At 34.2% G+C, this 17,279-nt stretch overlaps 1 protein-coding gene across 1 annotated transcript in view; it reads left to right on the forward strand.

Annotated features, from left to right (window-relative positions):
* Nucleotides 1-337: 337 nt before the first annotated feature.
* The window catches only part of LOC132549488 (zinc finger CCHC domain-containing protein 2-like), a 29,607-nt gene continuing 12,665 nt past the window's right edge, over nucleotides 338-17,279 (forward strand). The window contains exons 1-2 of the mRNA XM_060213427.1: nucleotides 338-817; nucleotides 8,452-8,629. Of these exons, the coding sequence (XP_060069410.1) occupies nucleotides 338-817; nucleotides 8,452-8,629 (658 nt within the window). The remainder of the gene's footprint in view (nucleotides 818-8,451; nucleotides 8,630-17,279) is intronic.

Genomic DNA, 17,279 nt, shown 5'->3' on the forward strand with positions numbered 1-17,279 from the left:
CATCACGCATATATTGTCCTAGTGCTCGGCTGACTTCAGCAAATTTTAAGAATTAAAGCTGAGTGTGACACGATCCAATTATCGATGTGTGCGCACTGATACAAGATAATAGCTAAAAGGAAAAGTGTTGAATATAGACGTCCAAATGACAATCACGACGGCAGTGCATGGATGTCATGTCCTCTTTTTGATTGGATGATTATGCAAAATGCCCGGATACAACTATACATTTACCTATGTCGTGAAGAAATTATAGATGGCGGATGGATTTTCTGAGCCCGATCTTTTAGAATTTTAGCTACTTTCCTGACGTGGAAAGTGGTATCCGAGCTATATCATGGTTTGTAAAGAATTCGAGGAATTATGTGGAAAATTCGGGAGTCTAAGTCCTCATAAAAGGATAGATATCATGTGCGGAATGCTACGTATGTGCTTGCCCCCCGAGTTGAGATTCATAGGCTCTGTGGTCGAGGATCTAGCGAAAAAAGATTATCACTTTTTACGAGAACATGAAATCAGAGCAAACAGTCAGGAGAAACTTAGTGAAATTAAACATAACGATCCGCATGCACTTGCTAAAAGCATGGCTCTGAGCCTTGCCCTGTTACACTCGTGGAATGCAAGTTGTGCAAACATCATCTTCGAAATTTTAACCAGCAACTTGAAAAGTGCTTTCGATGTAACTTGGGCTACAGATTCCGCAACTCGAGATGTAATTTTATTGGTGCTTATGATGGCTAAAAACCATCCAGCTTTTACATTTTATCAAAAGACTGTCATCGGCGATCATAATGAAAGGCAAAATGTCTTACTGACGGTAAGTTGAAGTAGGTCAGTCGTGATCGTTCGCCACACTGTCTTTGCAAGTTGGCAGAGGAAATCAATTAAGTTCCACATGCCACCCTATTTCACTATAAACATTATCATACAGTTCCACATAATCTGCTATTCCAGTTTTGATGCCAAGATGTAAACACTGTCATGTAAATTAGTATAAAAAACACGACACCATTCACTCAGCACAAAACATCTAATCAAAAATGTGATGTATTAACAATTCGCTTGATTGCTTCGATCCTAATTATGAAATGTCACTGAATCTGTAATTTGTTGTGTGTTACAAACAAGAGCATTGCAGCATTCCTGTGTTTCATATTTCCACTTCTTTGTTTATTTACTGACTTGAACAGAAAAGATGGCTGCATTATCACTTACAAATTCATTAGAAAAAATGTTTTTGTTTTTTTGTTACTATTATTGGTTGGAAAATTACAGTTAGGTTTTCAGTATAATAGTCGTTTGGGCCGTGTTATTTCAGGGTAGAAGATACAAAAACTGAAAAAGAATTTCAATTAAATCCATAAAAACTAAAATCACATACATAACAATTTTACCTGACTAACCAAAGGCCAAGGCGAGGAAGGATGCCTTGACTTGATTGACATAATGTGACCAATGATACCTTGGACAGGATTCATGCCTCAGACAGCTGAAATCACTGTACATATTGAAGTAATTACAGAAAAAGATTACAAGTTAGAAAAGAAAATATAGTGTCGAAAAAAGGTGCAGCATCACGTTGATTGTATATGGGATACTAGAGTCCAAATTCAAATCTGTAAATTTTTTGTTTTGGACATAATGGACAATTTCTAAATTATTCATTTTTATGGAATTCATTTCTGTCCATATATGGATGTAAATGTTGTCAACAATAATCTAGTATCTATGCAAATATTTATTTCTTAGAAATCTGACTGTCTATTTTACTTTTGGTTTCTGTTTCAACATTGTAATGGGAAGTTTAGTTACATGTGTCTACCTATATAAGAAAACAAAACCAGTATCAACTATTTTCAGATATCGAGAACTTTTGTCATAATATGATAATATGTTAAATAACTTTGTGATAATGAATTGTACATGTTCTACACTGTACATTAGAATAGGAAGTAAAGTGATTCAAGTGTTGCAGTATGTATGGTAGTGGAAATGTCAACAAAGTTACAACAAATTGCAAACATTTTTCAGGTCTTGTAACCATCCTATGGAAATTCCTTTTTGCAGTGTAATTAATGTTTTATTGGTGTGAGACAACAGCATGAGACCAGGGTAGATAATAGCAATGTGACTTTACTGGATCTGAGTATTGCCTTAAAAACAAACATGTTTTGCAATTGAGCAATATGAAATTAAAGATGTGTAAGTTCAGTTATTTTTAGCAAAGTATATGAGCTACACATCATCAATATAAACACATTTTTCAACTTGTGATTTTGCCATTTTTCAACTTCTAAGGCAATAGTATAATTGATAACCAATGATTAACTTCAACAGCTTCTCAGAGGAATTATGTATATATTTAATTTTTGTGGTAATATTTTAAGGAAGTCCAGGGCACTAGTTTAAAAATTTTCATGAGTCCCAATACACCAGGGGGTTCTTAAAACTTGTGTGAGCCCAAGAGGGGTAGGTCCAGACTCTTCTAATCTGAGTTCCAAAAATCACTATCTTTTTTAAGTGATGAAATATATTTGAAATAAATGTTTTTGACACTTGGTACAGCTCCAATTTAAAACAATGATGTGCACAAGCAATCTCCATGTACATACTTATCAATGAATCACACTTCGATATAATGCATGTATGACGTACTTACAAAGTGCACCTTGTTCTGTTTGCTTGATAGTTCAGATTCGTTCATGTTAGTCCAAATGTAAAGGACACAGTATGGTTCTTGTTTTGTTAGTGGAGTTTAACACCCAACAAGCAGTCGTGGTTATTTTGAGGTAGAGCTTCTGTAGTAGCTGGTGAAGTGGAGTTTAACACCCAACAAGCAGTCGTGGTTATTTTGAGGTAAAGCCTCTGTAGTAGCAGGTGAATGGCCACCTCACTGAACAACATGTGGGAAGCCTGTTGCATGCCATTCGATGCATTATATAAGGTTTTAGTGTCTCTCCCAAGGACAACATCAGCACAGTCCGGTCAGTTTCTCAGCTTCCAATGTCCACGGATTGGAAGCATTGAACCACACACCTTGGCCCTTCATCTGAGTTTATGTATGTTTATGTACTAACTACCACATTTTCTGGCCTGTAAGCCGCACCCGAGTATAAACGGCAGGAATGGTTTTTAGTGATTTTTTTTCTGATTTGATCCATATATAAGACGCACCATGCTACAAGCCACCCTCTTTCTTACGATGTGGTAACCATTAAGTTGACCAAAGTTTGTTGATATAACAGATCATTAGTGAAACATTTAATATATGTTTGCAAATGAATTACACACATATAATCCTTTCATTGACATTTCAAAAAAGTAAAATTACTTTTATCATACTCATTTAGCTTTGGAGCTATCAATCAACCAAGAATCATCATATATGGCTGGAAGTTTCCTTTGATGAAGCCAAACAAAGTTTGCGAAAAAAAATATCCTTGACCCATATTCAAGGTCACAGAGGTCAAATGTGTTAAAACCTTTAAACGTCTTTTTCAAAAGTACCGCAAGGCCTAGAATCATTGTATCTGACTGGAAGGTTCCTTTGATAAAGCTTAACAAAATTGCGAAAAGAAATTACCTTGACCTATATTCAAGGTCACAGAGGTCAAATGTGTTAAAACCTTTAAACAACTTTCCAAATACCGGAAGGCCTAGAATAATTATACTAGGCTACTTTGTTCCTCTTATGGTGTCCTACAAAGTTTGCTAAAAGAAATGACCTTGACCAATCTTCCAGGTCATAGGGGTCAAATATATTAAAACGTTTAAACAATTTCTTCTGAAATATCGAAAAGCCTAGAATCATTATATTTGGCCAGTATGTTCCTTTTATTAAGTCCAAGAATGTTTGCAAAAAGAAATGGTCTTGACCCATAGTCAAGGTTTATCCAAAACATCGAGGATAGTGATATTATTCTAAACTGTTAGTCATAAAGATCCAGGTGATTAATACCTGTCCTCTGGGCCTCTTGTTTTTTGTAAGCTACTCAAAGCCATTGTTATCGTAAACAAGCATGGCGGTCATTCTAGAGTTTGACCTGAGGGCCTGTCGATCGCTGGATGCAACAGGCTATTGCAAACTTCCGCTATGACTTTCTAAACAACCACAAAAGTTCAGAAGATATTGTGATTCCTATTCAAATGCATTATTAATTGAATCCATGATATGTTATTTTTATTTCAATCTTAATACCATCCGGTATATGGTTAGAAATGCTGGTTCTAGATGATCTGTTTCAGTCACAAACACATGATGGACAAGTACTTGTAAAAAACCTCGATACCGACATCTGGTACTGGTGTACTGGTATCCTGGGTTTAAATCACTATGTTTTATTCTTCTGGAAGCATGACGTGTTACAGTAACCACAATCATCAGGGTGCGAGGTCACATAGGTCAATAGTGCATGTGATATGCCTTGAAAAAATGGCTGTTCGTAAATACATAAAGGTCTGGAACTGATGTCCAGATTACGCTTCATTTTTGTTGTTGTTGTCATTTTGACAATCATTTTTGTTGATCCACATATAAGCTGCATTGGCGTACAAGCCACATGCCCGACAGCTTAGAATGAAAAGCTGTGACTTATACCCCAGAAAATACAGTAACAGAGCTAGATCTTGGTAGTGATTTTGGGAATCAGATATTTGAGTCCTTGGCTTGTGTTTTTTCTGTGGACTCGCTTGAGAATCCTCTATGTGCCTGGTCTTATTAAAATTACAAGCAAAATTTTAAACAGACTCATAAAATTTTTGGAAATAATGGTTTGGGCTCACCAGAAAAAATCTACAAAAACTACTGTCTTAAAATTTTTTTGTGAGGCTTGACAATTTGAAATGTGCATACTACTTGTTGTTGCCCCCACAAGAATACTGTAAGTTATGTCATTAACATATCATCATCAGGCTGGTGTGTATATAGTATTATGCTACTTTCCTACTTGAAGATACATGTGTATAGAACACACATTGTAATCACGTAAATGACAGCTAATTTGTGCTGTCTTCACACATAAAAACAAGTGAGAAGTATTCAGATTTTCTACAATATGTATGATCTATATCATGAACTTATATTGATATTCAGTGTTCAGATAGACAGTAAATAAATCCTGTCATTTAGAACACCTACATTGTGTTAATGTAATAGGCCTCCTACACCTCTCACCCAGTGTTAAAAATTCATCTGCCAGTACTAGCCTTGGCAAGGAATCCTGCATACATGTAGCTGTTTACTGTTTTGATTCATAGACTACAGATTTGTTGACAGATTAATGTAGATATAGTGCTAGGAGATGGAGTTCGTCACATGCTTTGAAATTCTATACGTGTGTATATATGTTAATGGGTATATGAATATTACTAATGTATACTTTTTACTGGTAAGCTACAGCATAGTGAACGTTAATCCACATGCATGTGTATCTATATACACTTGACCGAGAAGAATTTGACCTTTGATAAACCCACACATAACATGTATTTTCATCTTGATCTTGACCTAGTTTTGAAGGTGCTGCACAATCTTGGTGAAGCCCAAGCTCTAGCAAGTTCAAGTATTCTTTATATGTACGTCTGTTGACTTCTGTTTTCATTTCATGAGGTCAAGATTTGAGGATACAGGTCCTTTGTATTTTGTTGCATTTCAAGGGTATTTCAGTATACACTTGTGCACATTGTAGTGTGATTTTAGTGTAATTATAAGTTGTTTGTAAATTGCAATTTGTCTGAATTCCAAGCAGTTGAATGTATTTAGGCAATGCAGTTGGGCTGACAAATGACAGTTGATGTTGATTCTCTACTACCCAATTGATTGTAAAACATTTGGTGCAAACGTTGATTATTTTTTATGAAACACAGAAGAAGGGATCAGTGATTTATCTTCATTTCAAGATGACTGGAATTTTTATCAAAAAGCAAGCAAATAACAAGACATTGCCTACATACAGCGTGTGGTTTTTCTAAGTTTTGATGGGACAATATATATAAAATATCTTATTATTTGTCTTGTGACTTGTATAAAAGTTACTGGCCGTGGAATAGACTGACTACCTGTAAATAGGAATATGAGTCCAGTCTTCATGACATTATATACCTCATCCCAATGCTTACATGTGTCAAGTATGAAATATGAAGATAAAACACAATAATGTAAAAAAAAAATGCCAAGAGAAGTCCATGTGTTTTGATATTACAAATTCAAAGTTTGTAGCGAAATTGAAAGTGATATACATGTATGTACAAAGACTAATTACCAGCTGCTCTACATGCCTTATCAATATGTGACTATGACCTTTACATCATGATATCAACCAATGATCAAACAGCGGTATAAGACTGTAGTTAAGTGTTCCTTATGTTATAATTTGTATAATAATTACCAATCAATTGTTATAATACTAGATACTTACATAGCAGTATGTGTGTGTAGGCACTTCAATTCAGTGACAAATAAGTTTAATGAATGGTGCTTATAATTGTAAGCCAGAATTGGAATATATGGCGGACTTCAAAAAAATCAACTCTCATTAATGTATCATAATGTGTATACATATGAGTTTGCCGTATATAAGAATGTGTACGCCAGGCAGTCAGCAATTTGACTCTCACCGATATTTCGTGCAAAAATTGATGTTGGGAAATCCATGTTTTTTCAATCATTCTGCATAGGAGCTGTTGTGCTGAGATGTTTGGGATTATAAATAAAAGCAGTATTTTTACATTCTTTTCTTAGTTTGGATTGAGAACTTTACATTAACTTCTTGCAGTATAGTTATGATATAAGCTTAAGCCTGACAGGCAGTGGGTAGCCCTACAAATTTTTCTGTGTTGATTCATTTCAATAGCGGGGGTGTGTTAATGTTAACATCTTACTGCATGGAATGTATTAACATTAAAAGCCAGGGAAATTTTTCATGACATGATCAAGGAATAGTAACTTAAATACTACTGAGGATACAAATATCAGAAATAGTAACTTTTATACTGATGGGGGATAGTAATACAGTGAAACCCACTTAATATCATGTTCCATTTGTGAGGGGAAAATATGATCAGCAGAATGTGACAATAACAGTTGACAATTTTTTTTTTGGGGGGATTTCAAAACCCAATGTCAGATATTGGATTACATAGAATATATAGGGAAAAACTTTGTATCGTGAAAGCATGATATTAACTGGAAAGTTACATTAACAGACATGACATTAAGTGGATTCCACTGTGTTGTACTGATGATTAGGAATAGTAACTTTTATACTTGTAGGGGATAGTAATGTTGACACTTTTGAAGTGTATGCTGATTCTGGCCAGGAAAAGTTACTTTAGCAACGTTGAAGGATAGCAACATTTATACTGATAGGGATCAAAAATTCGATTTTTGGGACTCTGATATTTGAGTTGACTCTTGATTTTCCAGTGGAAATAGGTCAAATTTTAAGACCTCATGATCACTTTATCTCCTAGTACAGGGACTCATCAAAATTTTGGAACAGCGGAGTAAATCTTGGAAGAAATAACTGTTTAATACAGTTGAATGATAGAAGTATGTTACTGTTAGGGGATGTCTATAGCAACTTTTAATATTGAAAGGATAGTAATGTTGATACTGGTGTGGATAGGAACTTTTAACAAAGCTGAAGGATATACATGTATGTTGATATTAGTGACAGATAGAATGTCAAGGGATAGTAAATCAAATATTTATGAGGTTTGTGGCCAGGTTAAACACATACTATTACATACATGTCTTATATTGTTGGTGACAATGTTTGAATAGCTTGCTTTTGTGGTTGATATTCAACACCTCTATGTATCATTGTGTTTCCATTCAGCACTAGCTAGTGTTGGGTTTCATTTCTTTATACATTTTGGCTTCGATCCTGAACTCAATATTGCAAAAGTTAATATTTGGGGTGGAATTTTTTCTTTTTGACATATGGAATCATTTTTTTTTTTGTACTTGTACAGAAATATAAATAGCCAATTCTTTTGACCTGTAAATATGAAGTACAAACGGAAATCTCATTCAACTGAAAATTACACAGAGATAATGGATTAAACATAATAGTATCTGACATATGGTGTATTATATTAACACCCTGCACATTGAATTTAAAATATGAAATTCCATAGGCCAGTTCCCACAACATGCACTTTCATAATATAACTATTTATTGAGTACATTATATATGGAAATTAGACTGTTACCTACATTCATATTGCTACAAAAATAACAAGAACTGTAGCTTTACTTGAGAACATGAATATTGACTAAATACATAGTTTTGAATGGCCTGAGAAAGTAAGGAATATATACTATACAATGTGTATATAGGTAAATTTGAAAATTAATGTACCATTTCATAAAAAAATTATTTTGTTGGAAATTTGTTAACAAATATGACACATTACTTCTCAATGTACATTGTAACTTTTTGTTTACAGTCAAACTTAGAAACTCAAGCCAGTGTAAGCACAAGCACAACAACCACCAGCACAATTGCCATGGCAACCAGTCACGTCCAGCAGGGTCCTATGATACCCAGGGCCTGTACCTGTTCCACGACAACGCCTGTCAACTCCAGTCCCCCATTCCCAACTCCCTCACCTCACAAACACAAAGGTAAGTAGCACTCTATGACAGCTCCTATTGAATGTCGGGTAGCGCTGGATAGTCAGTTTCACCTAAGCCACAGAGTTTTTGGTTCCTGATTGGACAAGGAAATGTATGATGTCACCTCTTTGACACAAAGGTCTCCAGTACTCCAGTTACCTCCACAGTAAAGACCCCTTTCACAATTAAGTGGGATCGTACAAGAATGACAGGCTAAGATAAGAATATATAAAATGTTTTACTTTTGTCAAAAAATGAATACTGTTCTTTATTTATATGCAAATCTGTTCTGGAATGGACACACATTTGAAACACTAGTCACAGTTTATAAATAATCATAGAACTGGAGTGGACACATTTGAGACACTAGTCCTGATCTATAAGTAGATATGGAGTGGACACATTTTAGACAGTTCAGGATACAGGTAATTAGTGATTTGGAGTGGACACATTTGAAACACTTCAGGTTATAGGTGATTAGTGATTTGGAGTGGACACATTTGAGACACTAGTCCTGGTATATAGGTAGATATAGATATGGAGTGGACACATTTGAAACACTTCAGGTTACAGGTGATTAGTGATTTGGAGTGGGCACATTTGAGACACTAGTCCTGGTATATAGGTAGATATAGATATGGAGTGGACATATTTGAAACACTTCAGGTTATAGGTGATTAGTGTTTTGGAGTGGACACATCTGAAACACTAGTCCTGGAATATAGGTAGATATAGATATGGAGTGGACATATTTGAAACACTTCAGGTTACAGGTGATTAGTGATTTGGAGTGGGCACATTTGAGACACTAGTCCTGGTACAGTCAAACCTCGTTAACTCGAAGTCGATAGAAAATATGAGTTAGTGGATAGCCACAGTTTTGGTGCAAAGATTTTTAATGTTCCTGACGTTCCTTGTACTTTTTGTCACTTTTTGGCTATATACGAGCTTGATGTAGATTCCGGTAATAAGCAAACATATTTTGTTCTTGATCGTTGAAAAACCAGAATTGATAATTAAATTAGGTGCAGTTTGCTTATTATTTATCACGCCGGTCTTCGCCCTATCAATCGACACTCCCCCCGGATAAAGTCCTTCGTTGGATTGCTCAATTGACTTCGACATTTCGAAACGGGTATGATTTGGTATATATGTGACACTCATGACATCTCCTATATTCTGCCCTAAGTACTTCGACGCTAATTAAATAATTGTTTCACTCATTTGTCGGTTTAAACACTTCATGCGTACTCCTGTAAAAACATTAAGCCTAGTAGTGTTGTGATTGATTAGTGTTCCGCTTCACTGAGTGTATACACACATGGCTGACAGACACGGAAATTACGCAATGTGAGTAGAACTTCACTTTTTATCGCCGATATCTATCAATTATAAGATATAACGGTTACCTTTTATCATTCAATTAAATAACAATAAACACTTTTCTAAAACATGAATATTGTTAATTACAGTATTATTCATTAATAGTAAAGCCTAGTAAAATTGCAAAACGGCGTAGCGCATCAGCAATGTAATTGACCGGAAACATCATATTCAGTATATGTTTTGTTGTTGGGGTTAACAGGTGATTAGTTTTGATTTGAGAAGATTTTGGGACCGACAAAGTGCTTCGAGTTAAACGGGGTCTTCGAGTTTTCCGAGTTCGAGTTAACGAAGTTCGACTGTATATAGGTAGATATAGATATGGAGTGGACATATTTGAAACACTTCAGGTTATAGGTGATTAGTGATTTGGAGTGGACACATTTGACACATTAGTCCTGGAATATAGGTACGTATAGAACTCAAGTGGATGCATTCAAGATACTTTTCTTGATTTAAAGGTAATATATTTGAATTGGACACACATGAGAAATAAACACTAGTCCTGGCAGGCCTCAAATTTAACATTTTTTTCACTTGCTGAAAACAGCAAGTGCCTTAAATTTGTACTTGCTAATATGACTTTTTACTTGCTATTATTGCAAATCTCCATGTTCAAAAAATGTGTTTTGTTTTGTGATTTATAATGTATTACCTTGCTTCATCCAATATATATCAACATTATAGAAGAACTGCTTTATCACAATATTTACACTTTGAAAATCAAAACAGTATGATTCTGTGAAATGTTAGGAATAGATAGGCACTCACAGTTTGTATCTGATGAATCCACTTGCTGAAAAAAGCAAGTCATTATTTTTTCTACTTGCAATTCTTGGATTTCTACTTGCAAATAGCCAGTAAAAAGCCTTAAATTCTAGGCCTGCCTGGTTTATATGTAAATATAGAACAGGAGTGGACATGTGTAAGACACCATTTCTGATTGATGTGTAAACTGTTAAACTTCAGTGGCATAATGTCATGTGTGGAACAATGTGGTTTGATAGCTTTGACTGTAAGCTTATCTTTTAGGTGTTGTTAATATACTGGTAGTAGAATGTAGGCTACAGATAAGCTGTCTGAATTATTCAGCTACTTAATTCTTATATATACTATAGCATGCATTTCTATGTTGTTGGATTCATCCCAAGGAAAATCTGTCAACACATGTGTTTAGAGACATGTGAACATGCAAAACATGAAATTAAAAAGTTAAAAAATGCCAGTGTGTTTCATTTTCCTCTGTGACCTTTCACATTTCTGTCAAAACTTTCTGACTTCATTTCATTGGGTTTTTTTTTTAAAGAAAATTGGTTTAAATCTTTGCTTGACAGGATTATTCATCATTATAATGCTCATTACCCTGGTTGGCTCAGATGAAAACATTGCAAGGGTCTTAATGTAGAAGGTAAAAAGAGTACCTGGAGAAATCTTACAAGTGATCCCACAGGTGCATTATGGGATGGAAGGTCTGAAAACATTTTTTCATCAGCTCATTAAACAAAATGGTTTGCAAGAAAGAAGGCGGTGGAGGGAGGAGGGGGAGCCATCCATCCCATCCAATTTACCATTTCACATGCGTTGAAATTCAAGGTCATTGTCAACAACACCACCAAACTGCTTTTGGGTGTACTCTAGAGACCACAATGTATTTGTAACCAAAGGTTTGAACGCCTTCTTTAGTTGGTCTTTATGCTTTTCCTTGTATTTTTTTTGTGAGAGCAGCAAATCTTTTTTCCCTTTTGCACCATCAACTGACAAATTTTTCTGATTTATACCTCTTGAGTTGACAAAGTGTCTTCTATTTATAGCTGAAGTTCTGTATCACTTACCAGGAGTTTTACTTCATTCTGGTCTCTAACCAGTAACTATTGAGATTGTACATTGTAACAGCTGATGGCTGACGTTCCCTTGACCAGCCATATACAGTTATCATCAACTTTTTTTAACTATGAGTTTTGTCTGTTGATATATGGACTACTTGTTGTTTTTTCTCAATTACTCAGGATTTTCCATAAGAGCCGGTCGCCGGCCAATTTGACGGGCTTCTTTGATCATTTGGCCGCCTACACCAATCCAGTTCCGTAATAATGTTCCATACACTACACGTACACGGCAGGCCACCCACACCTCGCCGCGTTGCGGCTCGGGTCGGCTTGCTTCGCCAGCCTCCTACTTTCACTACACAGCCTACTACTAACAAAATTATGGAAAACCCTGATTACTGACCTTAATAATAATTGTCTTGGTCTTTGAGAAGGCATGATAGAATTATAACAACAGATGTGGAGAATCTAGCTTTTGAGTAAATATTGAATGTTTATCTACATCTGAAATTGGTGTGGGATATTCAATGGGTTCCGTCCATCCATCTGTCTGTCCCTTCGGATACTGTTTCCCCATGATATATTTTGAAGGACTGGGCACATTTTAAAGAAACTTGGTTGGTTCACTTGTTATATAATCCTATGACCAAGTTCGATTAACGGCAAATTTCGTGCATATTTAGTAAATCTGCTGTGACCTGATTGCCTTATTTCTTTAATCACTCTATGGGAATGCTTTCTGTGCATCATCTTATGAAGAAAGGATAAGATTTTTAGGAAACTTGCTTTGTAGACTTATTACCATAATTCCTTGTTCAGGTTCAGTTATTGGGATATTATATGCATATTTTAAGAGGCTGCTGTGACCTGATTGGCTGATATCTTTCCGCACTCTGAATGCTTTCCACACATTATCTTTGGAAGGAACGAATGAATTATGATGAGACTTGCTTGGTAGACTTGTTACCTTAACCCCTTGTTCAAGTTTGATTATCGGCAAATTCTGTTATTTATTTAATGTATATATATTTAATGAGGCTGCTATGACCTGATTGGCTGATTCTTGAAACAGTCCTGGGGATAGCTTTCCGCACTTCTTCCAAAGTAATGATCCAAATTTTTTATATGAGACTTGCTTAGCAGACTTAGTACCTGAACCACTCTCTAAAGTTTGATTATCGGCTAATTTCATGAATATCTAATGAGGCAGCTGTAACCTGAATGGCTGATTGCTTTGCACTGGTATCTTCTTAAGTAATAATAAGTGACTTTTAGAATACTATAAGCAAATTTCTTACCAATTTAGAAATTTAGATGCCACAAAATCACGAAATAATAATGATAATAATGATAATAATGATAGAAGAAACAGAACCTGTAGGTAAAAAGCCCTAATAAACCTATGATGGGGAATCTCCAAAATGGTTTTAGAAGTCTGATGTTCAAATTGATGTTACCTATCACTGATTAGGATTTGTTTTAGGGATAGTAACTTTCTTGCCATTTTACATATCTAACTATTAGATGCTGTATTGTATTTTATTGATGTGTATTTAAACCATTTCATTGTTTGGTCATACTTGAGCAGTAATAGAATCATTAATTAATCCAGCATCATTGAAATTCAGTGACAAATATTCTATCATTACTATTGGGTATAAAATGGAAAGATAAAGGTATGATAAGCTATTTTTAGATATTCACAGTATTATGCTACTAAATCATTATTATATTGATTATTTTTAACAGAACTTTAAACTGAACATAAAAAATAAATGGTTTCAATACTTTAGGTTACAATGTTGTTCACTTTAATATATTTTACAAATGAACATGGTCGAGGGATCTAGATGACTGTCCTAGGTATATTTAAAACGTATTTATCGTTTATCAATTTATAGAACCCATTGAACAAATAATACTAACCAAAAATTAATGTCAAATCTATATATTTTCTCTATAATGAAAATTATACAAATATATTTGTATATGGGGAAAATGAGAAATTTAAACACAAAATTGATAGGTTAAATTTTGTACAGGATGTGGAATTCACTTATGTGTATTTAATAATATCTGATTACTAATCCATCATTTATTATTGACACGCCTGCTGGAAACAAGTTCATCATTATGTTTAAAACATCAATATGTTTTCTATGATAATCTGATAATGTTTTCATGTCCCAGCATCAAACACATGCAGATTTTAATTCTCTCGATGCATCCTACATGATCAATATGAAATACTTTGTATATATGCTAGATATGTTAGTCATGTGCTTTTCAGTCCTATCTACTAAAGATGTACAGTTTTTATTACTGTGAAGCCAGTGGTTTATTTTACTATCTTAACAGAGGTAATATGCGGGTTGTTATTTTTGAGGGATTCTGATTATTGCTAAGTTTTGTATTGGATAAAATTGCAACAAATAAAAACCTTGAAAAAATAGGTTGAAGAGGACAGTGCTTCATTGTTTTTCAGGAAAGGCTGATATGTATGTCAGGTCTCTATGATATATTAATACATAATGGCTACTGGCATATCAAATATATCCTTCCTGATATAAGGTAGTTGAAATTACTGAAAAATGTCCATATTTTTGAGGTGTTAATTTTATGCTATTTTTGCAAATGGAATATGTGTATATATTTGCAAAAAGTGAATACTTAAAAAAAAATTGGACAGAAAAGCATATTCTGTTCCATGAATTTAGCAAAGAATATGTCTTCTTACTTAAATCTTTCGTGAAAGCAGGAAATAACAAATATTAAAGTAGTGATCATTGTATCTGAAATTCACCAGCTCCTTTCCTCTGACAAAATTAAAGCAGTTCATATCACTTTTCATCTCAAAGCGATGTACAAATAAAAGAACGGCTTTCCTAATTTGATAAAATCAGAGACAAATTTATTGAAAGTAAAAATTGAGAGTTATAACCATTCCTAGATTTTATCATAGCAAATTCTGTCTTGTTTGATGTATATAATGTAAATTTGAGTGTGTCAATTTACCTGTAGGTTTTTACCTGTTTACCTGGGGTGTTAGGTGTATGTATACTTACATGGTTATTGTGACACACTTGAAGACAGTACAGAAATCGTGACAGATTTTGATAGCAAAGAACTTGTTATTCATCAGTAGGGCTATTTTTATCTTCATTTAAATGTAGAAATGTTGTAACATTATTTACGGTTAAGTATCATGTTATACTTAATTGAGTAATACACATGTTTAAAGAAATCATTAATTCTGTATTAGTATCGTAAAATGAAAAAATATGAAGGTCTAAATAAAAATTTCTATCACTGTACAAGTGTTTTCTTGAAATGAAACTTTTTGAAATGTTTTCAGAAAAGTTTGAACATGTGTTAACATGTGACTGCACACATTCACATATGCGTCACAACACCCAGACCCATCATGAAAACTTGTGTTATGATCACATGTGTGAATAACACATATAACACAACTCTGAAGGTAATTCCCATTGTTTCTGTTGTGATATCTGGATAAGCACTAGATGGATCTTTCCTAAATTTCATATACAAACTTCCTGTGGTCCCTTAATTTACCCATTTGATTTTGATACTAATCGGGAAAAAAAGAAAATGGCTGACAAGCATCCATTTTGGATTTTGACAATGAAAATTTGTTATTACTTTCTCTTGGAAAGTCCTTAAAGGGTCTTTCTCATATTTCTTGTATAGGCTCCCCTTGGTTTCTAGTTGTACCCCTTTTGGTTTTGGGACTAATCCAAAAAAAAAAAAAAAAATTTGACTGACAGGTGTCCATTTTGGATTTTGATGATGAAAATTTGTTGTTGCTATTATTGGAAAGTTCTTGAAGGATTTTTCTCAGATTTCATACATAGGTTCCCCTTGGTTCCTTAAGTTGTGCTGATTTGATTATAGAACTGATCAAGAAAATAAAATGAACAACAGATCAATTTGGATTTGATAATTACAGATACATTGCTGTTTTAAATGTCATATACAGTGATAAAGAGCAAAACCAAAGTTAAGTAGGAAAAAATACAACTTTAAAAGACCAAAGAAAAATAAAACTATGGTGGGTGAGAAGATCCATATATATATCTTTTACGTTGACAGAGGCGTGGTAAAAAAAAAATTATGGTGTTAGACTTATAAATCTTCTGTAAAATGGGCTCCTGTAAAATACTGTTTTAAAGTGATCGTCATAACTTAATCAAATAGCAATGACTAAGTATCAAATTTTTGTTGAAACCTCATCATTAATGTATGAATAATAACCTCATCATGCATGTATAAATGATAAAGTGTTAGACTGATGATTATGTAAAAAAAATGCACTGATTACTGATAGGTTAAATAGACTCTGTTGGAAAGAGGTCGTGATCACCATTGTAGCTATTATAGATGCAGGATTAGATGATATACAGACATCTAGTATGTAACAAATGTCACCAGGGACTTCAGTGTTTCATCTCGTTCCATGATTTATTTGTTCATTGTCTGTACTTGGCTTAAGATGCCTGTGTATTGTGTGTGATATCACAAAATGTGTTATGTGTGGATTGTTAAAGAAGTTGGAGGATGAAATTATTCTTGCATTAAATAGTTGATAATAACCCATGCTTGGTAATAAGCCCATTCATATATATTACTGTTCTGTGAATCATTGCTTTCCCTTTGCCTGTCTTGTAATAAGTCCACCCATATAAATTACTGTTTCATGAATCATAGCTTTCCTTGTCCTGTAATAAGCCCACCCATATATATTACTGTTTCGTGAATGATTGCTTTCCTTGTCTCATAATAAGCCCATTCATATATATTACTGTTTCATAAATTATAGCTTTCCTTGTCTTGTAATAAGCCCACCCATATATATTACTGTTTCATCAATCATAGCTTTCCTTTTCTTGTAATAAGCCTACTCATATATGTTACTTTTTTTCGTGAATCATAGCTTTCCCTGTGTTATAATAAGCCCACCCATATATATTACTGTTCTGTGAATAATTGCTTTTGTTGTCCTGTAAAAGGCCTACTCATATATATTTGTTTCGTGAATCATAGCTTTCCTTGTGTTATAATAAGTCCACCCATATAAATGACTGTTTCATGAATTATAGCTCTCCTTGTCCGGCAATAAGCCCACTTATGTGATAAACACACCTCTCAAGTAAGAAATGATTTGTCGACCCTATATCTATACCAGGGTTTGCATAAATTAAGCGTTAAACTGGTTGCTCGGTCTGAAGACCAGGAATGGGTTACATAATTCAGTAACCAAACAATCAGACGTATAATTTTCCCAGGTAAATTGATGCTTTGATTATGAACACTGATGTCAAAATAAGTAGATGACGGTCCAATGTGAAGGTATTGATCAGCGGTGCATAAAGATTAAATGTTTACAGTTGTATGCAGAATTGTAAATTCTTAGACGATATGAAAATATG

This window comes from Ylistrum balloti, unplaced genomic scaffold (genome assembly GCF_031769215.1).
Source record: "Ylistrum balloti isolate Yb309-2 unplaced genomic scaffold, AGI_CSIRO_Ybal_v1 Utg370058, whole genome shotgun sequence".
Classification (NCBI taxonomy): Eukaryota; Metazoa; Mollusca; class Bivalvia; order Pectinida; family Pectinidae; genus Ylistrum; species Ylistrum balloti.